Source organism: Periplaneta americana, chromosome 1 (assembly GCF_040183065.1).
Source record: "Periplaneta americana isolate PAMFEO1 chromosome 1, P.americana_PAMFEO1_priV1, whole genome shotgun sequence".
Lineage (NCBI taxonomy): Eukaryota > Metazoa > Arthropoda > Insecta > Blattodea > Blattidae > Periplaneta > Periplaneta americana.
The window spans coordinates 22491071-22517622 of NC_091117.1; the positions used below are offsets into that span (position 1 = coordinate 22491071).

Below are 26552 nucleotides of genomic sequence, written 5' to 3' on the forward strand. Positions count from 1 at the left end.
AAGATTAGATAAGGTTTGATGAAGAGATATATTAATGACAAGTTAACCCACTGTCAGTGAGAAAGTGGCCCCTCTGTCTGTGACGACAAGTAGTTCCATTTCCACTGACAATGTTAGGTAAGGTTTGATGATGAGCTAGATTAATGATGAGTTGACCCACTATCAGTGAGACGTATATGACATGTAGTTCAATTACCAGCGACAAGACTAAATAAGGTTTGATGAGGATATGTTAATAACAACTTGACCTACTGTCAGAAGTGGCCCCACAGTGTTTGACAAGTAGTTCTATTTCCAGTGACAAGATTAGGTAATGTTTGATAATGGGATAGATTATTGATGAGTTCGACTCAATGTCAGTTAGAAATAGCCTCACAGTCTGTGACAAGTAGTTGCATTTCCAGTGACAAGGTTAAGTAATGTTTGATAAGGGGATAGATTAATAACAACTTGACCTATTGTGTCCACACCTGTGGAGTAACGGCTAGCACGTCTGGCCGCGAAACCAGGTGGCCCGGGTTCGATTCCCGGTCGGGGCAAGTTACCTGGTTGAGGTTTTTCCGGGGTTTTCCCTCAGCCCAATATGAGCAAATGCTGGGTAGCTTTCGGTGCTGGACCCCGGACTCATTTCACCAGCATCATCACCTTCATCTCATTCAGACGCTAAATAACCTAAGCTGTTGATAAAGCGTCGTAAAATAACCTAGTAAAATAAATAAAATTGACCTATTGTAAGTTAATAGTATCCCCACAGTGATTGACAAATAGTTCCATTTTCAGTGACAAGATTAGGTAATGTTTGATAACGGGATAGATTAATGACGAGTTGACCCAATGTCAGTGAGAAATAGTGTGACAAGTAGTTGCATTTTCAGCGACAGTGTTAGGTAAGGTTTGAAGAGGAGACAGATTAATAACAGTCAGTCCACTGTCCAGTGACAAACAGCTTTATTGTCAGTGAAAAGATTAGGTAAGATTTGATGAGGAGATAGATTAATGACAAGTTGCTTCGCTATCAGTGACAAAATAATTTATGAATTCAATCTCGTATCTAAAAATATATTTTGTTTATTTTTATATGTTGTTATTACGTCTTCATGCAACAGATGATATTCTTTTAGCAAGTTAATTACTTCCATTTATATTTAAGAGGCGTTCTTTGTAACCTCCGCTCTATTTTTAAATATTTAATAACGACACAAATCAGGAGTGAGTGAAGTGGAATCCCGGCTGTCACAGAAGACACATTGTCTTATTTTCACGCTGTCATGTTTTGAGAATCCCTGCAAGACCATATCATATTCCAAAATCACAAATTAAAGTCGAAGAAAAATTACTAATTTCAAAAGATTTCATTGCACACTCTTCAGTTTGGTTACCATAGCAACCAGACACTGATTGTAATTTCTTTCTCAGTTGTAGTTAAATCGGCGTCCTCCGTCGAAGCGGTAGCCATAAGCAGCTGCGTTCTTGGCGTCGACAAGCGCCGGGTTTCGATGCTGGAAGAAGCTACCGTGACTGTGCGCAGGTCTGGCGGAACCGTTCGGCACATTGTCCACCTCGGGCTGATAGAACGCCTCAAACGTGCCCTTTGGCGGCAACACCGACTCCAATTTGGGGTCCTCTGGGTCGTAGGGCGCCGCCCTAACCACCAGCGTCACCGCCGCCGCGAACCACAACAGCAGCAGCATCTGTAATAACGAGGTACCGGTAACTTTGTAATATTAGGTACTGAAGTACTGTAGTGTAAGTGTGAAGCCAAGTTTTGTATCTCTCTTACGCTGTCTAACAATCACAGACACGAGTTTATTTACCTCTTTCATTTTTATTAATGTAAAATACATCTTTCCACGCACTATAGTGAGGGTCACATAAGAACAGTTCCTAAACAGCAAATATTGCTGTCTTGTCAGTGTTGCCAACTGTCAGTGGCGTAGCGTCAATGTAAGCTAAAAAGCTTAGCTTCCCCAGTTAATAATAATTTCATAATAAACCTGCAGTTTATGGAGAAAATTATTTATTAATTTTAATAGAATTTATATTTACGCGTTAAATATTGTGATGCGGCAGCCCAGGATGATTTATGATGCAGCAGTAAACAAGAAGCCTGCACACACCAGCTTCCAAGCAGACTGGTTTCTTCCGTGTAATCCACCCCACAGATTTTCAATCCCTTTCTAACTAAACTACCCTAGTTGCAAGGCTCGCAAGAAGCTAGCTTTAACATATTTTTAAACAAGTAGTTTCCGAGTTATCCCTTTTCGTCAGTTGTGTTCAGTTGAAGTGTTAGTGTGTATTGTGGCTGATATAATAAATAATGAGCGAAATAACAGTTCCTGACACCAATTTACTTGATTTTTTTTTAGGAAAATTCTATTATCAAGACTGACTTACGAACAAAAGTGTGATTTAAAAAACAAATGACCGACTCTCTTGCTGTCAATCAAGGACACAACTAGAAGACAGACGCATACTTACGTAATGATACTAATATTGTGATTGCTCTAAGTATGACAGGGCGTGAGCTAATGTTATACGTATACGTGTCTATTTGTTAGAGATATGTGTAAACCGTGAAATCATATTTTACTACGTATCATTTGAGGTCATGCCTTATTGGTGTTACTTACGATGTTCCAACCAATCTTCGACTGCTGACTTGAAATTGACTACTATTTATTTTAAGACTATATTTTTGTAATACGTTTTCTCATATTGCATGAAAGACAACTTGAGTTAGCTTCCCCTGCACAAAATTGCATGCTACGCCACTGCCAACTGTTACCAGATATCACACGATCCTTCGTACTAAATGACTTATTTACATACCGTACTTTATGTTGGAAGGTTATTCTAAATAATTCAATAATTTGTAACATATTTTCGTAGGCAAACTATAAAACAAAATGGATCAACATGTCAAGTATTTTGCCTGGCAATACGAAATTCTTTGGTTGACTAAACAATTGACTCACGAGACCTGACCTGAAAATGTATTTTGTTTGACCACATGAAATTTTAGTACTCACTCCGAAAACTTATCTGACTATAGTCTTGAATTATAACCACAACGCAACACATAAAATAACTGTTATGTATTAATAATAATACTGATAATAATTAATTATTAGTAATCTTCAAATTTCACTAGCTTACAGTAACAGGCTCAGAAATATATACAATTTTAATTTCATGGAACTCCAGTACCGACAAATATTATCGATATTTGCCTCAGCTGCCAACATACCAGTTACTAAATCACTACCATTTGTAGTATTTGTGAGTGTCGAAATTCGAAACGAAGTTGGCAAAAGAAAATTCATCCTGCAAACTAGAAAACCACCACAATCCCCTAGCATATGTAGTAGTGGGGGAAAAATGGTTAGGTTTCACCCTTAGGGTATGAAGTACTCTCGGCTCCACAAGTAAAGAACCCTGGCCTCATACCACTTTTACACAGATGACAGTGTTTGACAGGCCAGTTAGAGGAAGTAAACTTGCTAAAACTTTCAGCTGTTGCCATGTTTGCACTTGGCTTGACTCTTTAAATGTATTTTCTTTTGCAACTGGTTGGATTCTTTCAAAAATGGAAAATTCACAACACAGCATTCTCGGCGGTCTTCTGGCGGTATCTTTGTCCACAGTTTCACTAATTGGGGGAGCGTGTCAGTCAGATTTATGGCTTCCTGAACCCAACCCTGCAACGAAGGTTCTTTACTTGTGAAACCAAGAGTACTCTTGGTTTCACAAGTAAAGAACCTTCGTTGCAGGGTTGGGTTCAGGAAGCCATAAATCTGACCGACACACTCCCCCAATTAGTGAAACTGTGGACAAAGATACCGCCAGGAGACCACTGAGAATGCTGTGTTGTGAATTTTCCATTTTTGAAAGAATCCAACCAGTTGCAAAAGAAAATACATTTAAAGAGTCCAGCCAAGAGCAAACGTGGCAACAGCTTCCCCTAACTGGCCTGTCAATCACTGTCATCTGTGCAGAAGTGGTGTGAGGCCAGGGTTCTTTACTTGGGGAACCGAGAGTAAGCTGACCCGGACTATAAGTATGGCCACCCGTTTCTGCAGAATTTCAAGTGCCTACTATATCAAGACTGTGAAACTCAGTAGAATGCTAATGTTATTAGTAGTTAGGCCCAGTGATAGAATACCGAAATTGTTTAGGATTCGATATAATACCGGTATTATTTAACCTATACCGTTAGCATTAAATTTGTATAAATGATATTATTAAAACCTTTATTTTTACCGGTAAAATACGTCGATAACCGGTATTTTCATACCGATATTTATAGGTTAAATACCGATATTCATTGGGTTACATGGACACAAAACATCAACAACACATAATAGAAACAGGAACTCAACTATAGTGAAAACGGCCTTCTGATATACCCACAGATCCTAACAAACACACGATATGACGAGAGATATTAAAGCGTGTATTGAACTTAAAAAAGACAACGGAATGCCGAGTGAAGTACAGGGACATCATTTTATTTTTACTTCAATTTTTATTGTACCTGAGTTTTTTTAATGTACTTCACTCCCACCCCTTCTACTAATGAAGTTCAACCGTCCTCCACACAGATCCAAGACCGCATATACAGTCATAGTAGCCTTACGGTCATAATAAACAGTACGTTCCAAAAATATGTTCGCATTTTCCAGTGACGAAAGAGCTTTCAATATTGCATCATTTTCCATTTGCTTACGTCGCATCCCGGTTTCCCCCCACCTGCTTCTACTCGCCTCTCTGTAAATGCTAGTGGCTGGGCTGTCTTAGCTCTTTTCTGAGAACATTAATTTCTGTTAGGAATTGGACGTCTACGTAACCACTTGGACGGACAGTAGATAGCATATCTGAGTAATTTTATGTTTTCGGATCGGGCGGAAGTGAAGATTGAATTTACAGTACGTAAGGTCTCTTTTATAGAGTAGGTACAGAATTATTTCAACATGAGTTACTGATACGAAGTACGAACCTGGTAATTGGAATTACGTACAATAGTCTATAGTGCGATAATATGCACATTAGAACTAAAGCTTGTATCGAAATGAACGGCCACCATTTTCAAAAATGTGTTTAAATATCCATATTATGATTATTTTTTCAATTTAACTTCATCCTCTACAGCAGTGGTCGTCAGCACTCGCTGAAATGTGCAAAGGGTACGCGGTGCTGTCCCGTGTGCACTGTCGTGCAACAGGGAGAGATAGAGAGCATATCCGCTAGCAGCTACGGAGTGCACTCTAGTGCACTGCGTTTTCCGCGGGTAAGAGAGGCTAGCCCCTGCGTGCTCTGTGCTGACGACCCCTGCTCTATAGTGTACGCTGATGTGCTGGTAGACAGTATAATATACACTGCATAATGAATACGTCCGTATGGACAGCTCAGTTCGTGAGTAAAAACACTCATTGTTAATACTGTACTGTATTTTGATTAAACAAAACCTAATGAAAATTATCAAACTCAAAATCGCGATATTTCCTAGTTTACATAAATGGATGAACTACTTCTCTTCCCTCCTATACCTAGTAAAGTGATATTTTTGTATATTACGCCAGTATCATCGAACTCCAGTCGTGGAAGGGGGTAGCAAACGGTGTTTCCTGTTTTTAATCGTTGATCCAAAGGTATAGCCAGGTTAATATTAGAAATGTTGGTAAAAATAAAATGATGTCCCTGTAGTATCAGCGCAGTAAAAGTTCATAAATTAAATTCAAATATAATCATCCTGCAGTACTGTACAAGTACAGCACGCCGCTCCTTGAACTTAACCCGGGCTATGATATGGAATAATGATAATATGTGAATTAATGATAGCGAAATAAGTCCGAGGTCCAACGCCGAAAGTTACCAAGTAATTCTGCTTCAATTGGTTGAGGAAAACCCCCAGAAAAAACCCAACCAGGTAACTTGTCCCAACCGGAATTCGAACCCGGGACCAATCGTTTCACGACCAGACATGCTGACTGTGCTTTGGAAAATTTTACAAGTTACGACTCAAGGGAAACATAGAATTTAGCGAGGATTGACAATAATACACGATTATTCCCGCATCCAACAGGACATTGTTAAAGTGTTCAATATTTATTATTATTATTATTATTATTATTATTATTATTATTATTATTATTATTATTATTATTATTATTATTATAGCATGACATTTTTTTCGCTGTCAACGCCCCTTAGTTTATTAGAAAAAATCAGCTGCATAAAGAATAAAATTAGGAGTTCGGCCTGTTTCTAAATACATATCCTACTTAGTGAAACAATTAAAATGCAATATTTACCTGTGCACTTAAGCCTACATACTCGATCCTGTTAATTTTTTTCTACAACACTTTAAATTTTGGTATAAGAACAGATGCATTTTACATGCCGTACAATACCCCAACCTTTTACTTGACCCTTTACTTTGCGACACGTTATAGGGTAAAAAACCGTGGGGGACGAGTTTAGGCAAGGGAACGAACATTGGGCACTACAACTTATAAGTCAAAATTAGAATACCTACCCGCTTAGCAGTACGCAGTCCCTGTAATATGCGGTTTTCATACGGCCTTTTGAAGAGCGGCTTGTCAGAGTTTTACCATAATAATAATAATAATAATAATAATAATAATAATAATAATAATAATAATAATAATAATAATAAATTTTTCGCGAAGCGCTCTGGTACTCTTTTATTTACGACTGCACCCCTGATGTTATGTCAACTTACGAGGCATGTAAAAGACAGCGGTAGGTTTCGTCCAAAAAATAAATAAATAAAGCACAGTATATCGAAGTAGTATCGAATGCTTTCACTATAAGTATAGATCGATAATGATACTTATATGGAAGACCCACCTCTCATAATAACTACTACTACTATTATTATTATTATTATTATTATTATTATTATTGTCGTTGTGCTGTTGGTATCGAACACGTACCTGGCAGACTGGAAGATTCCGTCCCGACACACCGCAGCTGTCTCTGTCTGCAGAATGAGCCTTGTCTTTCGCTTTCTCTCGCTCCTTACGCAATTTCTCGTGACGGGAGTGGTTGGTCTTGCGAAGTGCACATTTCGGTGTCAGGAAATGTCGGATCCTTGGCCCCAGGTCAAGGAAATATAACATATATATCCCACTTCATTAACCTCAGCTCAGTCTGTATGTCAGCTTCGATTCTCGACACGTTTTGTTATATTCAGAATGCATCGATATGCAAATTGGTGTAAAATAAAACATTGAAAAACTTCCATAAAAATATGGTCCTGAAAATGTGTTTTCGTAAGGGGAGGCAGAGGTGAATATTTCAAAATCCACAAAATTTATCCGATTTGTTTGAAATTGATCATGGATACTAAGTATGTTATTAGTAATGGACATACCAAGTTTCAACTTTCTAAGTACAATAATTCTGTAAATATTAATAATTTTATAAAACTTTATATCGTTTGATATAAAATGCTTCATGCACCATATTGTAAGAAATTTTCAATATTTCTTTTTATTTATATGTTCAGAGAAGGTATATAAATAATGATAAGTATTAGTTTATTATGGGAATAATATAGTAATACAGTTATCTTGATTTTAATTTCATACTTTTAATTACTTACTTACTTACAAATGGCTTTTAAGGAACCCGAAGGTTCATTGCCGCCCTCACATAAGCCCGCCATTGGTCCATATCCTGTGCAAGATTATTCCAGTCTCTATCATCATATCCCACCTCCCTCAAATCCATTTTAATATTATCCTCCCATCTACGTCTCGGCCTCCCCAAAGGTCTTTTTCCCTCCGGTCTCCCAACTAACACTCTATATGCATTTCTGGATTCGCCCATATGTGCTACATGCCCTGCCCATCGCAAATGTCTGGATTTAATGTTCCTAATTGTCAGGTGAAGAATACAATGCGTGCAGTTCTGCGTTGTGTAACTTTCTCCATTCTCCTGTAACTTCATCCCTCTTAGCCCCAAATATTTTCCTAAGTACCTTATTCTCAAACACCCTTAACCTATATTCCTCTCTCAGAGTGAGAGTCCAAGTTTCACAACCATACAGAACAACCGGTAATATAACTGTTTTATAAATTCTAACTTTCAGATTTTTTGACAGCAGACTGGATGATAAGGGAACTTAAGGGAACAAAATCAAAAACTAATATCGGAATATCAAAATAAAGATAATAAAAATGGAAAAAAACCAAATTTCATTTTTTCTTCAGTTTTGTTCGAAAATTTCACCTCTGTCTCCCCGTAAGGGGAGTAATGCGTGAAATTTCTATTTTCTACATTTTTCAAACTACGTCCTTGATTTTTGTATACATAATCACGGTGTGATAGATAATGACGTGATGAAGTTTCATTTCTGTGAGTCAATTTGTTTCTGAGTTATTAACAGAAATATTCTGAAAAATCTGCTTATTTCAAAATGAAATGTGTCGCTCAATTTTTGAGTAAAATATTTGAAATTTTTTTTTCAAGACCAGTGGCATAACTTATTTATAAAAACATCACGCATCAATTCTTTTTATATCCTTACTACAAAAGAGGGAAAGAATTTCTATAACCACTGCATGTATTGTGGGTCCCTATCACCACGGCATGGCGCGTCCTCAGATTGCGGATCGAGGAGACGGCCTCCAGATATGGAGGGTAGCTGTGAATATATTGAATAAGCAGTCGCGGACAGCTGATGAGGGGTGGTCCTCCAGCTTGGGGGCTGGGCGAAGGGCTAACAACCCATCACCGTAAAAAAACAGCTTGTTACAAGTCCTTCAAATAAGTATTTGGGGCTATGAGGGATGAAGTTACAGGAGAATGGAGAAAGTTACACAATGCAGAACTGCACGCATTGTATTCTTCACCTGACATAATTAGGAACATTAAATCCAGACGTTTGAGATGGGCAGGGCATGTAGCACGTATGGGCGAATTCAGAAATGCATATAGAATGTTAGTTGGGAGCCAGAGGGGAAAAAGACCTCTAGGGTGGCCGAGACGTAGATGGGAAGATAATATTAAAATGGATTTGAGGGAGGTGGGATATGATGATAGAGAATGGATTAATCTTGCTCAGGATAGGGACCGATGACGGGCTTATGTGAGGGCGGCAATGAACTTCCGGGTTCCTTAAAAGCCAGTAAGTAAGTACTGCATGCCTAAAAATAGAAATTTTCCATTGCCACTATAAATATTTCATTTTTTATTTCAAAAAGTATTCATTTAATCATAAAACCCATATGCTGTTTTGTTAACCACAGTATATAGATCATGCAATGAAAATTTCATGTTTCTACCATTAAAATTGTAAGAGCCTTTTACACTTTAAACCTGACGAAATTTGCTGAAAAAAAAAGTGTGAGAAAACAGCTTGTAAAATTTGCATGGAATTGAAGTTAAAAGGTGCAGCCATTTATATATTGCGTAATTTTTATGCTTTCGATTGCTGCAGAGCATTGAAACTTGCTCAACATATAAGTAAGAGATTGCTGATTCATTTTTACAAGAAAACGAAAGTGCGATTTTTGACTGAAAATGACCAAAATTTCACTCGTCACCTTCCTTAAGACCTGGGTCTTTCTTTTTTTATGTAACTTCTTTGAAAAGAATGTCCATACCTGTTTTAATACTTCCCATTCCTTTTATATTCAACTGGCTTTTTTACTGAAAAATACATGTTTTTATTTTATTTAATTCTATAATCATGCCTGGAGGGATTCAATACTTGATGATTGGAAGAAAGCCATAATAATACCTATTTTGAAGAAAAGTAAGCCAGCTAAAGATGTAAAAAGCTACAGACCAATTTAATTAACAAGCATAATAGCGAAAACAGTGGAGAGAATGATCTCCAATAGACTTAACTGGTAGGGTATTTGGAATCTAAAAATCTTATATCACATCGACTGTCTGGATTTCTAGAATTATCGGTACACTCAACAAAGAAACAAATTCTTAGACTCAGTGCAGATATAAAACACTCTTTCAATAACAAACATGAAATACTAGAAGTCTAAGTTGATTTTCAAGCAGCCTACAATACAGTCTGGAGACATAACCTTTTAAACAAGCTACAAAAATTGGGAGTAAAAAGCAATATGTTTAGATAGATCTCACAATTTATAACACAACGTTTTTGTGCCACAAAACACATTAATCAATCATTCATTCATTCACAGTGTTCTGCCCAAGGACAAGTCTTTCACTGCAAACCCAACATTCTTCAGTCTTTCCTATTTTCTACCTTCCTCTTAGTCTTCGCAGATGATCCATACCGTATATCTTAATGTCTTGTATCATATGATATCTTCTTCTGCCTCGAACTCTTCTCCCTTTCACTGTGTAACATCACATCACATAGTGTTTTAATTGTTATTAACTTATATAAATTTACTTGTTTTAGCTATATGGTAGGGATACCGTTCATCCCATTTTACCTGGGACAGTCCCGTTTTTTTTTACAAAAAGTCCCGCCGTCCCAAAAACATTTTTTCAGGATGGGAAAATGTCCCATTTTTTCTCGAGTAACCTACCGGATAATAGAAACAGACTACAGCTTTCGATCGCAATTATCTCTGAGCATAACCGTATTATCGATTCTTCATACAAATATCGATATGGTGATGCTAGGGTCCCAACCAATTATTCTGATTGTGTGTCTACTTCAAAAAAAAAAAAAAGACTGTGCATCTACTTAAACAGAATGTTCAACATAATATCTGTATGCAAAAAAAAAAAAAAGGTACGTAAAAATTACTATGCTGCGAGGAAAATAAAATACAAGTAGTTCAGTAGTAGATACTGTATTTCAGTTTAATACTGACTAATACTAACCTGTTGTTTTTCAGAAAAACCTCAACTTACAACCAAACATTCTGATGGGGGCAGATAAAAAAGTTAAATTTTTTTCTTCCACCATGTTAATAACGTCAAAAGAAGTGCTTATGGAAATTTTGACCACTCGACCGCAATTACGAGGCTGTCCAGAAAGTGATTTTCCTGGGGCAGTTTACAGAAAAGAAGTACAATGCATGGAAAGAATTATTGAAACAGATACAGCAGTTGTTGCGCTATTTGTCAACATATCCCCCACTGGAATTGAGACATTTGTCATTCCATGGGATCAATTTTTGTATCCTTGTGTCATAGAAATCAGCCGCCTGAGATCAAAACCAGTGTGTGACAGCCAACTGCACCTCTGTCGATCCCATAATATGACAAATGTCTCAATTCCGATGGGGAATGTGTTGAAAAATAGCTAAAAAATTGCTGTGTCTGTTTCAATAAATTTTTCCAATGAAATTGTTTTTTCTTTCTGTTAACAGCCCCTGGCGAACTTATTTTTTTACGGCTCTCGTAATTACGGTCGAGTGGCCAAAATTTGTATAAGTACTTCTTTTGACATTATTAACATGGTGAAAGAAAAAAAAATAACTTTTCTATCTGCCCCCATGAGAAAGTTTGCTTGTTAGCTGACTGCAGTCTTTTTGTTTCATCGTTCTGATTTCATTGCCATATAGCAGAGATTTTTGTATAAGGTTGGGTTTTATTGCGTTGTTCAGAAACTTCTAAAATTGTATATGAATTTTGAGAGATTTTGAATTATATCTATGGTACTCTACATATTTGAAGCTATATATATGTTGTAAACAGTCACCGGTATCATTTACCGGTACTATTACTTTTATTATTTTGTTCTCACTGGATTTGTACTGACGAAAGCTATTACTGGTATTTTTTTTATTTTGTTGTTGATATTTCCATTTCAAATTCGGTTGCTAAGTTACTTAAGGTGAATACCAGTATTTCTTTCTTTAAATTATCTTCAGAATTCGCAATTTTCGCTTGATCACCCGCGAATAAGACTGCATTTACTACCGGTATGATATTATCTCCAATTTTGATTGATTTGTTATTTTAACTTGGTTTCACTTTTTTATAATTTTATATAGGTAAAATATTAAACACTGTAGGTGACAGTGACCAACTTTGTCTGACCCTTCTGTTGATTGTATTTTAATCATATATTTCTTTTTTTTTTTTTTTTTTTTTTTAATTTTATTTGAGACAGATAATTGAAGCGTTGGCTGGAACAACGTTGTAAGTTACAAAATTTTCATTCGGAGTGTTTCCGTGTAATAATGTTGTATGCCATGTTACCTTGCTATACTCTTTGGCTTGCAACTGTCCATCAATGCAGAACGTGAAATTTGTCCACTCAAAAGTTTGCTACCCCATAAGAACAACGTTGTACGTGTACACATTTTTGCCGCTCCTGTAAATTTTACCAAATGTAACTTACAACGTTGTTCCAGCCGATGCTGCAATTGTCTGGGCATTAAATTAAATAAATAGATTTTATTTTCGCTATATACCATATCTGAATTATATTTTGTAATATTTTATTTGGAATATTATTTTCTTTTAATTTACTGTAATAAACAAAATATTTCTTTTAACCTTATCAAATGTTTTTACGTAATCCATAAAAATTATAAGAGTTTCTGATTTGAATTCTCTTATTTCGTTTATTAATAATTTCATACAAAACAATGTGTCAATGGAGGTTCCTCCTTTTCGAAAACTCTTTTGACTTTCTAGAAGCAAATTTTCTGAGCAAGCGTTTGGTTTCTCATTTAATATTTTTCTATATATTAACAAGCATTCATAAACCTCATTCTTCTATAATTTTCCATTCTTTGTTTATCACCCTTCTTAAATAAAAGCATAAGAATACTGTTTTTCCATTCATATGGTAATATTCCGCTTGTATAAATTTTGTTTATAACATGTACCATAATAAATTTTCTTCGAAATCGAGCTCACGTGTTTGTATAGTTCTGCTGGTGCTTTTCCGTACTTTTGTTTTCTTTAAAATCTGTAATAATACCGTATACCTACCATTAATATAATACACTGCGTATATCTTCTAGTTCTTAAATGAAACTATGGTGACCAACAGTAGTAGAGGCCTATTTTTTTATATAAGGACTAGTTTAAACGTATCTCAGTATTTTACTCTCACACAGGCCTACATACTAATATTGTGCCTTAAATTATATCTTCAGATTTCTGAAATAATCATTATGAAATGTTTTTTGGTAATAACACAAAAGTCACTGATACCAGGAATAACGACTGACCAAGAGAAGATAACAGATGATGATGTCAAAGCATTAAGCAATCTCTTAATGGACTATTATGTCAATGATTATGATGAATCTTGTGAAAGATATAAAACAATTTCTTTTTCCATTCGAAAAATGTGTAACATTGTATCTTTAATATTGTATTGAAGATTGTATGGTTATGAAGTATCAATGTTTCTTTTGTTTTGAAATTAATCCACTTAGTAACTGATGTTTAGACTTTTGTTTCCCTTTCTGAGCTGATGCACAATTGTACAGCCTGCGTATCTTCTCTAAATCGTATTCTGTAGGTCCATCAAACTGTCCCAAAACGAGGGAACTATCATTCTGAAAGAGGAAAACACGAACAGCTATTTACAAAGGATGCTAATATCCAACAGCAGATCAGTATTAATTTGTATGTTTAGTTATAACATTACAGGTACCGGTACTCTTTGTTCATCTTGTTAATATTCCAGGAACTTAGTAACTGTCTAAAGCCTTGTCTGAACACTCTTGGTGCCCCTTGTTATTTTCAGACTAACATAAGACAAACAATAGCTGGTGTTTCTGCATGATGTGATAACATTTTAATAAACACCTCACTAATACTGTTCATTTTAATGGTACTGGTATACACAAGACAATAATGGTTGTTCTGTGTGTGTAATATTAGTTACCGGTATATTTGATACAAAATGCTGAACATGCTTTTATAATTAATGTGAAGTACTGGTACTAAGAAAAAAGGGGACAACAGAATATTGTCTGGGAATGGAATATATCCTACTATATTTCTTAGATAGCTGCCAGATTGAAAATGGGGATGGAGGATAGTAGGGGAACAATATTAGTTACGGAAATTAAATTTTTAGGTTATATTGTAGAGAAAGAAGAAAATGATATCTTGAAAATATGTTTAAGATTCCTACAAACGATGAAAACTAAGGCCGTGTCTCAAAGCTCAAGTTCATACTACACACTAGTGGCTAGCAATTAGGTGACTTGTAAACTACACACTAGGGAGTTTTGAACATGTATGCTTGAAACATGGCCTTCTTCACAGACTATTTTTCTAAAAACTATGACATCACAGTGCAGAACTGAATTAAGAAGGCAGTGTCCTAATGCAGTTTCATTAAAAGTTATGTGGAAAAGATAAGGACTTAATATATTACAATAATGTTTAAAATATTGTACAGAAGGTACCGGTATAACAATGCCAGTGTTCAAAGTTAACACGTTATTCTACATTATATTTACATTATTTCACTTCCAAAGCATTTTCAAACTTCATAACTCCACTTGCTGATGAAGTATCTATGTTTGTTTAGTGAACAAGTCAGCAATCAAACAAGCATTTTCGGTTACTAGCTACTACGGACTTGATTGCTATGCACTATGTAGCTTTGGATCATGACTTCTGACATCACATCCGGCTATTTAGTCAACAATCTAGTTCACTTCAGCTGAAAATGTAGCTTTGAGACACGGCCTTAAAAAATAAAGTAAGCAGTTATGACTAAATTGGTTATGGCAATAAATTGGTGAAATTAATACCGGTATAAATATCATAGGTACCGGTACAATTATAATGGAGAGGAGTAACGCGATAGTGAGACAGGAAATGTTTATTAATTTAAATAGTTTAAAATCATTAATATATTACAAAGAAATGAAAATCATATGGGGACAGGAAGAATATACAAAAGTTAACAACAGGGAAGAAAGGATGGTGGAGATTGGGAATTTGGAGATTGAAAAATAGAAGAGGAGATGTAATTAAAAGAAGATACGTTACACATTCTACTATCTTGTTCAGAAAATGAAAGAACAAAACAAATTTTTATCCAGGAGCTATTACTAAAACTAAATGTAGAAAAGACATACAGGAAATTGTATAGAACAGTAAATGGAAGAAAATTGAGGAAACTCGGAAAATTTTTGTATATAGTAAAGAAAAAGTAAGAAGGGAAAACTAAGGTATAAACATATGTATAAAGAAATATTTATTAAAGGGAAAGAGTGTTTGTTAAGAAATAACTAGAATGTTTGTACGTAGTATAGAATATATAGGCCTAGTTATTAATAGTAAAATGTAGTTAAGGTTGGTTTCTTGGAAAACAGAAATATAACAGGACCACCGTTAACAAATGATACACAAATTGTATATAATTTTGATGACAATAAAAAAACACACGCGCATGCACACACACACACACACACACACACACACACACACACACACACACACACGTTACATATATACATACAGTACAAAGTTCATTAAAAAGTACAATCAGTCTGAGGTGTCCATTAATAAACGGTTGTAACTGCTGACGAAATGCTTCTCAAAGCAAAAAAATTCCGGGATAAACTCCAGAACACGGACTGCACCCTTTCCCTCTTACTTCAAAATTCCAACCTTGTGCACACAAAATAAATTATTGGCACTGAAGAGTGCCTTTTCGTAAATATAATGATGCGCATTCGACAAACGCAGACAAATCTGCTCTTTTTAGTATTTTAAGACATAATTTGGTAGGTGCAGTCCGTGTTCTAAAATTTCCCCAAATTCCGGAGTAATAATCTCCTATTCGAATCTCCGGGAGGGGACTTCAGTGGGACACATACATTCCGTGAAAATATTAGGCCTACAATTATTTTTAGAAAATCAAAACTGCAACTTTTAAATCACTTATTCTGCTTGTTATATTTACTAGTAACATAAACAGGCTGTTATACAAAAGAAATGCATCAGAATAATATAGGCTGCTACATGGATCATACGGTAGAGAAACTTGTCTAAATTTCTGTACCGGTATCACTAATAAAATGTAGGCTAGGTACCCTGTACTCTCTCTATGCGTATAAAACCATAGTATTTGTCAAGAACAAACAAAAATTAACATAACAATATATAAAAAAATGATTGTCACATTCATATATAGTATTCAGAAAAGGGATTGCCGACAAAAATTCACATTTGATGGGAAATTTGTTCCACAATAAGTTGCCGGCATCACTTAACCTACCAGTAGGCCTACTGTATATCATATCATATCATATCATATCATATCATATCATATCATATCATATCATATCATATCATATACCGTAAAGTGGGGTGACTTTGAACGCCGAGGTGACTTTGAACAGTAATTTAGCGCCTTTCTAAATTAAATGCTGTACCCAATTGCGAAGAAACTGAACTAATTTATTGACAATTTAAACAGTTTTTTCGCAATTGGGTATAGCAATTAATTTAGAAATGCGCTAAATTACTGTTCAAAGTCACCTCAGCGTTCAAAGTCACCCCATTTTACGGTATCATATCATATATCATATCATATATCATATCATATCATATCATATCATATCATATCATATCATATCATATCATATCATATCATATCATATCATATCATATCATATCATATCATATCATATATCATCTAACGTCGATCGAAGTTATTGGATTACTGATTGGGGCTAGAGGGACCTTAACAAAAATATTCGCGCATTTTTGGAAGCAGTTTGGTCTAGAACAAACTCTTTGGTATTAATTCTTGTTCTTTGGGTCACTCGCGTGAATATTTATTACTATTTTTGCATTGATTTCCTTTAAATTTATTAATTTTGAATAGTGACGTTGTTGCATTTTGAATATAGTTGTTTACTTAAGTAGTTTAATATAATAAAATATTGATTTGTCTTGTCACTGAAGTATCTATGTCTGCAGTGAAGGGATCTGTAAAAATCCTAAGAAACCATCTCTACACTTAACTAGATTGATCTCTTTCCTATGATGATCTGCTCACTTAAGTTGGGTCTTGCAACTAGTGCTGAATAGACGACTGTGATCACCTGATAGCATATAGATACTAGGAAATACTATGTTTCTTCTGGAATTAATGATGTTTTGTTTAGTCGTCTTCAATTATTTATAATTGTGTGATACCATTTACTAAAAAAAAAAAACCAACAATTTTATGGTAAGCTTTGTGTTCTAGGCAGCCTTCACTTGGAGGAAGCTGAATAAAATTTATTCAAAATAATAGTAGGGCTACATACTGGTGGGCGGCTGGGTAGCTCAGTTGGTAGAGCAGCTGACTACGGACTGGAAGGTCCGGGGTTCGATCCCAGGTGGTGACAGGATTTTTTCTCGTTGCCAAACTTTCAGAACGGCCCCGAGGTTCACTCAGCCTCCTATAAAATTTAGTACCGGGTCTTTCCCGGGGGTAAAAGGCGGTCAGAGCGTGGTGCCGACCACACCACCTCATTCTAGTGCCGAGGTCATGGAAAGCATGGGGCTCTACCTCCATGCCCCCCAAGTGCCTTTATGGCATGTTACGGGGATACCTTTACCTTTTACCTTTTGCTACATACTGGTACAATATTTAGACAACAGCTGAACTTCTAATAAACGTCTCTGTAGAGCTACTCTTAAAAAAGTTGACTAATAACTTATAATGAACTGTACTGGGTCATCCAATTATTGTCTGACCAGAGCTGCGGCAGGGATTGTGCCAGCCAATAAGCTATCGCTTCCTGCCAGCCGGGCAATACACGAGACTCTGGTTCAGCAGTTACTTGTTATGCTAAAGTGACTGCCTAATAAATTCTAATGCCCTTTAAAAGTTATGTAGGCCTACTCAGTAAGAAGATGCTGAAACTGCTTGCCTCCATTTTGAACACATTTCTGGCATCAGCTTAGGAAAATACCTGTCACCTTTCTTAGTTCTCTAGGGGGATGTTATCCTTCAATTCGTCTAAGGCAGGCCTGCACAAATAGCGCTCAACGAGCGCGTGCGCTCCTTCGGAGCGGGAGAGCGGTGTTTACCGCTCGCCGAAACAGAGAGGAAGATACGTCAGAATGACATAGACTTGCTATAGGTAGAGGAGGGGGAAACGACCACTCAGTTATCTAGTGGAGTGCAGTGTGTAGGCCTATTCTTAGTAACTGTTTCACGTTGCTTACCTACTGCTACAGTACAGTATGGAGGAATCTAAAAGACGGAACATAACATTTAACATTTAGCGATTTACAGCTCGAACTTATTGATCTTCAATGTGACCTAAGGGCTAAAGATCGTTTGAATAATACTACTAGCCTGGTTGAGTTTTACAAGACTAAACATTAGCAATAATATCCACGACTACACAGGCTGGCTGTGAAAATGATTGCTGTGTTTGGCTCAACATTTATATTTGTGAGCAACTGTTTTCTATAATCAACTTTAATAAAGGCAGGCATTGAACATCTGTAACTGATGTTTCGTTACGATCAGTAGGCTACTGTTCCTTTCAGCTGCCAACAGCATAAAACCTCGTTTTGATGTACTGATAAATAAAAATATAACAAAAGATATTGTGCATTTAAGTAGGTATAAAATTACTGTTACTTCTGTAAAATAAATATTTCTTTATTAATTAATAATAGTCCAAGATAGTTTTGCAAACACTGAACGGGAATTCATTTCATAAGCACTCGTAATAGTACTTCCTTTTGTGTATATTTTGTACGAGATCACCCCTTCTTCCAGTCCACCCTTAAACAGAGCACAGCCAATATCTGCATTCCACTCGTGAGCTGTGAGCCGGCTCGGAGAGTGCAAAGCTTGTGCAGGCCTGGTCTAAGGTGTATGGATTCGTCTTGTATACTTTATCTTTTAATGATAATGTCATCAAGAGTTTCTTCTGTGAATGCTGCGCATCGCCTTCCTCACTTATTATCTTGAAACTTCCAGTTTCCCGAAATTTATTAATTAATTTATGAATCGTATCACGACTTAGAACTCGATTACATGTGGATTCCTCTTTAAGGTTATTTGGGACAGATGTAGGCTAATGTTATCAGAAATTGAGATAACATTTATTAAAATGAAATCATAAAGTCATACAGGGATATATACCATACTCCATATGCAACTCATCAAATGTGATTTTTGTCAACAAGAAAATAGGAATTCATTCCTTCCTATATAATAAATATACATACCTTTGCTACGATAGTATTTTGCCCATTCTTTGAGAAAGCAGTGTTTGGATAATGCATGAGACTCTTGAAATCATAGGGAATACCATATGTTGTAGCAATATGTTTGGGTGCTGGGGCAAAGTTAGTTTTAAATTCTGAAATAAAAAATATATCTGTCAAGAAAATGAAACAACATTATACCTCTTACACGTTTCCTAATCATTTAATTCTTTAATCATGTCGCTAATATTATTTTCTTTTTTCTGTCTTCCTTTATTTCTTTTACCTCTCCTTACAGTCATTTCATTGGCACTGGTTATATACATGTTGTGGCCACATGTCAGTGAGATCAGAACAATGTAGGATTGCTACAGGACAATCAATCGCATGTCAAGTGATAAACACCCAGTTCATTGAATGATATGCGAGAGTGAATTTGTATAGAAACGTGGGAAATTTACAACTAGCATCCAGCATACATTTCACTAACACGGAGCAAGAGAGTTACATTTAGTGACCAACAATCCTTTAACGAAGGCAATCGTTCTCTCTTTATAGTTTAAAACCAAGATAATTTAATTCATGAACTCTTTCTAAATGTATGTACCAGTATATATTATATACCAATACATATCTTACTTGGTACTGGTTCTTTGCCACAGAAAGCCATTATTTTAGTTTTGTCAGTGGAGATTTCCATGTAAAATTTGTCAGCAATTAATTTTAAATTATAGACTGATCGTTGTAGGTCATCTTCAGAAATAGCTAATAAGACCAAATCATCTGTGAGTGTATCTAAATATTAATTTCGATTGATAACTATATGTCCATGTCTTGTAAGTCTAAACTCAAGTATTATTCCATTCATATAAATGTTCAATAAAAGAGGTGAAAGTGGGTATCCCTGTCTAACTCCAAAAGAAATTTCAAGTCAATTTGATATCGGTAGTTTACTGTACCTTATCAACTTTAACAGAAATAGCTGTTTCTTTGTATACGTTAAAAATGTTTGAAATACAGTCACATGCCAATATTTCTAACCGTTTGTTGTATTGTATTGTATTATATTTAAATTCCATGTTATTCGTACATTGCTTCCCAGCTAGAATATGGAACATGTCAAATGAAAAAAAAAATAAATAAATAAAAAAATCTTAATAGTACTATAAAGTCTTCATTATAGACAAAGTCTAGTTGAAATAAATACAGAAGAGTTTTACAATATAGTCTACTAGTACAACACAAAGTTTTAGTACTGGTATCAATACTTACTATAACATAGAAATATTTATGAACCATTGTTCAATGTCATGAATTCATCTACAGAATAAAAGACGTCAGAAATTAGGTGCTGTACTTCTTTAATTTGACCCTAAATAATCTTATGTTTTGAGTTTCATTTTTTATATTCATAGGGAGGCTATTAAAAATGTTTACTGCCATATAATGCACTCCTTTTTGATAACACAATAGACTTGCCGATGGCGTATGAAAGTCATTTTTTATGCATACCGGTATTTATGGTATGAAATTGCATTAGTCACAGTTTTCGCGATTACATACGAGGAAGTTTATTAATGAAAAAATATACTGACAAGCCATGGGCATTATTTGTAGTTTTTTTTAATTGTCCTACACGATTCCCTAGATTTGGCACCCACTGTTATTCTAATTACTCTTTTTTGTAGTAGGAATATACTGTTGTGGAATTTCCCCCAGAATATTATTCCAAAACTCATTACCGAGTGGAACCAAAACTCATTACCGAGTGTCGCAGTTTCCTTTATCAAAAGCTGTCTTGAAGTCATTGAATGCAATATGCATGTCTATATTAAATTCACGATGTTTTTCTATCAAAAGTTTCATTGTAAAATACCCTTCACAACATGATCTCCCTTTCCTATATTCATTCTGTTCTCCCTGAGATGTCCTCATAATATCCATTTAACTTGTGTTTTTGTGTTTAATTAGCCTATGTTGGGAAAAATTTTGCAACCAGAATTTAATATGCTAATTCCTCTATAATTATTTCAGTCATTTCTGTCTCCTTTCTTGTAAATAGGTATCACAATAGATTTCGACCAACTACTACAGGTCCGGGGTTCGATCCCAGGTGGTGACAGGATTTTTTCTCGTTGCCAAACTTTCAGAACGGCCCCGAGGTTCACTCAGCCTCCTATAAAATTGAGTACCGGGTCTTTCCCGGGGGTAAAAGGCGGTCAGAGCGTGGTGCCGACCACACCACCTCATTCTTTCATGGAAAGCATGGGGCTCTACCTCCATGCCCCCCCAAATGCCTTCATGGCATGTTACGGGGATACCTTTACCTTTTTTACCTTTACTAGGTAGTGCTGCACTAATCCAAATCATATTTAGGAAATTAAGGAATCTTAACAAAAATGGTCGAGTTGCATGTTTGAAAAGTTCTATGTTGATAGAGTCTTTGCCTGGTGCTTTATTGCTCTTTATGCTTTCAAGGACTGTGAAAAATTCTTCCAGTGAGATGGGGTCTGTATCTAAATTTCCACTGCATCATAAGAGGGGAGGTTTTTTGACTGCATAAATCTTGATAATATTTTAACTACGAGTCCTATATTATTATTATTATTATTATTATTATTATTATTATTATTATTATTATTATTATTATTATTATAGAGAGAAATTGAGTCCAAACTTAAAAAAAAAAAAATCAGTTCTTTTTGTGTTGTATAGTCCGACCATCGGATCTGTGCCCCTGTAAGATATGCGAACTGAACCTTAATTCCTTTTCAGCCTCGGCAATTCATTTCTCTCCCTGTATTCCTATTTCTCTCTTTTCTATCCATCTCTCTTTCTCTCCCCCACTACTCACAATTTTGAGCCTTCTTGCGGGACAGTTTATTTGCACTTGCAGTCCAGTGTTGTCAACTCAACATGAATACTGTAGCACGGAGTGGCGAAAGAAATATTATTAAGCAAGTAATAGCATTTTGCATACGTCAATCAGCGTCATTAGACCTACTTAAATTAAATTATGAATAAGTAATAATTAACCTTACAGTATTATAAGCAATATTCAAGAGACATGACACTGTTTGACGGAAGTTTGGCAACATCCCTATTCGGCAAGGTTCGTGGCCTGCTGTTTGACGTAGTGGGAGAGAAACAGGTGGAATGGGATGAGTAGAGGTGCTAACTTTTCCAAGAACGACGACAGTGCTGAAGGGGCATAGATCCGATGGTCTGACAATAGTACCTGGTATGATATTATCCCAGAGCACTGTGACGTAATCGTCTCTATCAGGGCGTGCCTGTTCGTGGAATAGTCCCAACACGTGCAGCAGTTCATGCTGTATTGTCGCAGTATACTGCAGACATTCAGGTGCTTGGTAGTTTACTTCCATTGGGGTGCCCCTCCCAGGGCGACGTCCCACCATGGCTCCACAGCCCATTTGCGGAACTTGCCTAATCTCAATGTAATCAGCTTGATTTGTGCGTGGCACGAATTTCACGCATGTCTTACTTTCAATTCCTTGCATGCCAGTTTTAACTTTAGCCTTCTCTTCTTGAGCTGAAACAATGAAAACAGATAAGGGTCTAAGTTATTTCCAAGTATGATTCCAGAGTTGTATGCTGTTCAACGTGATAATGAAACCCAAAAACACTGCACTAAATTCGGGGTATTAGAATCAAAGGCGAAAACCTTCATTTTTGGCTACAATGAATTATATATCGGTACTTATAATACGTCAAAATTTTCGTTTTATTACGCTGTATATAAATGTATCGTGAACCTATATCAAAACTGAAAATATCCTGTGGAAAAGGCTGTGGAAAACAAAACCGACAATATCCGTAGTCTTGGTAATTTTAATAATGAAAATCTGATGATAGGTTTCTGGTATTGCCACATAAACAGGATCTTTAAAGAGCCTTGAATGCTCTGAGAGAATGGGAAGACAGAAATCACTTCTGTATAAATGAAAGGAAGGAGTTAAGATGATTTTTAGAAAGGGGGCAGGCTTGCAAAAGAGAATTCAGTAATTTACACACACCCACAACTTGAAATTGTCAACTCCTTCAAATATATTAGAGATCACTTTACAATAAAATTAACAAGAACATCATACCACATTCATATACAGGACAGACCTGCAGTCATAACAAAAGCTATATTCGAAACATCACTATGATCTCACTGGACATTGCCATGGTTCTCTTCTACTGAAAATTGTCCCTGTAATCAGCTGTGGTCTAGAATTAATTTGGGATAAACACGATCACATACATCAATATGGAGCCAACTGAATCCAACACGTAAATCGAATACCAAGAGGAATCCTGAATTAAGTGTAATCCAACAGGAAAAAGGTCGTTATGACGTCCTAAGAAACAGTAGAAGGAAAAATTTGGTAAATCGTAACAGTTCTTCAAAGGACTACAAATTGTGAGAATGGATGATGATGATGATGATAATGATGTATCTACCAATAGTATACTCCTATTATTATTTTCATTATAACACATCTGTCTCATTTTGTAGTTCCCAATGTGCTGAAGTGATTTTCTACCCAATCATTCACACAGTCCACACCTGTGGGGTAACAGTTACCGCGTCGAATCCTGGTTGGGGCAAGTTATCTGGTTGAGGTTTGTTCTGGTGTTTTCCCTCAACCCAATACGAGCAAATGCTGGGTAACTATCAGTGCTGGACCCCAGACTCATTTCACTGGCATTATCACCTTCATCTCACTCAGACGTTAAATAACCTAAGATGCTGTTACAACGTCGTAAAATAACATACAAAAAAAAATCATTCACAGAATAGGAGTGGTAAGCACAATAAGCCTCAGGTGCAGTGCAAGCAAGATGGTCCCTCCTCTGTACAAGAGAAAAGAAAAATAAAAGAGCTTCTGAAACCGTTTTTGGTAACAAAGCCGGAAATATCCGGTTTTTTTTTTAAATAGAGTAGGCAATCACCATATTTTACAGTGATTTTTTATAAGAAACTGTTCAATATTTAAGTAAATTTGTCAGTGCTGTAAATGTTTTTACTATGACAAGTAATGTACTGGTACCTATAAAAATTTACATTTTGTGAGGAATTATAAAGACATACAGTTTTGTACTAATATCTCGAAACTTAAGAAGTGGGAGATTTTGGTCTTTGTATTATATTGCATTGTACTAGATTGTAGCTATTTATTAGTTGTCATTTTTGAAAACTATTTTAAAAATTAATTTTTCTCAAAACAGACAAACTTTTTATATTTCTGCTTTGCAAGATCTTCTATTCGAGGACCAAATATTAGTTAATTCTTCAATTTTGTGAACATAGTAATAATAATGTACTGGTAGTTAATCTAAATAATAATACAGTTAAACTAAATGACCATTTTTGTAGATATGAGGTATCACTTCTTAGCCATCCATATTATCATCTGCTTAGGGGCTTTCAGATCCGTGAGTTTAATAGAAAGCCCTCCTCTCCCCTCCCCCCCCCACTGCTAACACCAGGGCCACAATAAGGGAGGACACCACTTGAGTATGGGGCCCAGGCACCAGGATAGCCTACCCAATTCATAACTATTTTTAGAGGAGAAAGGCATAAAATATTCATAATTTTTTTTTACATGAAAGAAGAATTCTGTTGCATCATATATTATTAAAATTAAAAAAAGTTTCATATCCATTGTTCAAGAATTAAAACAGAAAATCAATATCCCGAATTTAAAAGAAAACTTACAAATTAAACCAAACCCTTTAACTCTATTAAATATAGAATATAATCTAAATTTAACAGAAGAAATACTGAAATCAGAAGTAAACACACTGAAATACTGAAACAATTGTCTTTAGAGACAATTAATATTAGGTACCCTCATTTATACACCGACGGATCCTTGATCTCCAGAAAACAAGGTGCCGGTGCAGGTGTTACGTGCTGTCTCTTCTCACTTTATAGATCTCTTGGGTATGGAACAACAAGTTTTGATGGTGAAATCATTGCAATAAGTGAAAGTCTCAGGAATCTTCTATGTCACATCAATAAATTTAGGAATGCAGTTATATTGTCAGATTCCAAAGCAGCTATTCCATCAATAGTCTCTAAACACACACTTTCATCTGAAACAGCAGAAATAACTAAAATGCTCTGTCAATTAATATCACTCAATAAAAGAATTGTATTCCAATGGATACCATCCCATTGTGGAATCCTGGGAAACGAGAATGCGGATGCTTTAGCAAAGAAGGGCAGCACTGCTACTTACAGACTGTTACTAAATCTACGTATTACTCTGTGAAAAGATTTATTAAATCTACATACTTAGACTTCAACAAACAAAATTTGATAACACAATCCCAAGGGAAAAAATGGAACACTCTGCATCAAAATCCACAGTTAATTCCCGATTTACCACGAAAATCGTCTGTAGCTGTATTTAGATTGGCAACAGGCCATGGTTGTTTGGCCAAACACCTGCATAGAATTGGAATATATCAGTCCCCTAACTGCCCATTGTGCAACTCAAACCAAGAAATGGATTCGGAACACCTCAAAATGTGTGCTTCAGTGGCTGATCATGATAATATCTTTGAAAAATATTGGAGTGCAAGAGGTCAAATGACTTTATTGTCAAACGCCTGGCATTAGAAAACAACACAACATATTATTAAAATAGTAATAAGTTTTCAACAAATTTTAAGAAGTAGACGACTATTGAAGGATTATTTCCTTCTTTGTGAAAGCACTGTAATAAAAATTCCTTAGCTTGTTGTGTTGGTACTGTATTACATTATAGAATTTCAACATTCATTAAAATATTGGCGAGGGGAGAGAGTCCTGACAAATTTATGTGGGGGCGGGGGAGACCATAATTCCTATAGATGACCCTGTTAGTACTAACAGAAAGGAATTCAATATGACAGGAAGCTTATTCGGTTTGTTAATCAGTGCTAAAAAGGAAGAAAGAAAAAAAGAGACGAATTAAAGTTTCACAGATAAAAAGAAATGAAGAAACGAGCAAAACTGAATTCAAACGAGTAGAAATTAAAATCAATAAATAACAAAAGAATAAAAGAAAGAAGAACATTGAGAGAGAGAAATGTAAAGAAGATAGAACAAGATGTAAGAAAACACAAATAAAAGAACAGATACATGAACAGAAGAAGATAGAAGTAAATATAACAAATACGACAGAAGAAGAGAAAGAAGTAATGAATAAAGAAAAAAATCTCAGTGCACAAATTTATTGTAACAAAATTTAAATTATTTAAATTATTATTTATTATATTTTATCAGAGCCAGGTTGTATTTTATACTTACTATAGTTACTGTGAAATACATAAGGAACTATTCCATTTGGCCACAGGTATTCCTTCAACAGTAATGCATTCCTTCCTTCTGTCATTATAATGTCACCTTCAAAATGCTTTCCAAGTTCCGG

At 35.6% G+C, this 26552-nt stretch overlaps 1 protein-coding gene across 1 annotated transcript in view; it reads right to left on the reverse strand.

The window, feature by feature from the left end:
- Positions 1-1071: 1071 nt before the first annotated feature.
- Positions 1072-26552, reverse strand: part of LOC138715350 (zinc metalloproteinase nas-5-like) — a 201066-nt gene continuing 175585 nt past the window's right edge. The window contains exons 3-5 of the mRNA XM_069848210.1: positions 22361-22675; positions 19144-19277; positions 1072-1691 (exon numbers count right to left, since the gene is read on the reverse strand). Coding sequence (XP_069704311.1) covers positions 1413-1691; positions 19144-19277; positions 22361-22643 — 696 coding nt within the window. The 5' untranslated portion in view covers positions 22644-22675 and the 3' untranslated portion in view covers positions 1072-1412. The remainder of the gene's footprint in view (positions 1692-19143; positions 19278-22360; positions 22676-26552) is intronic.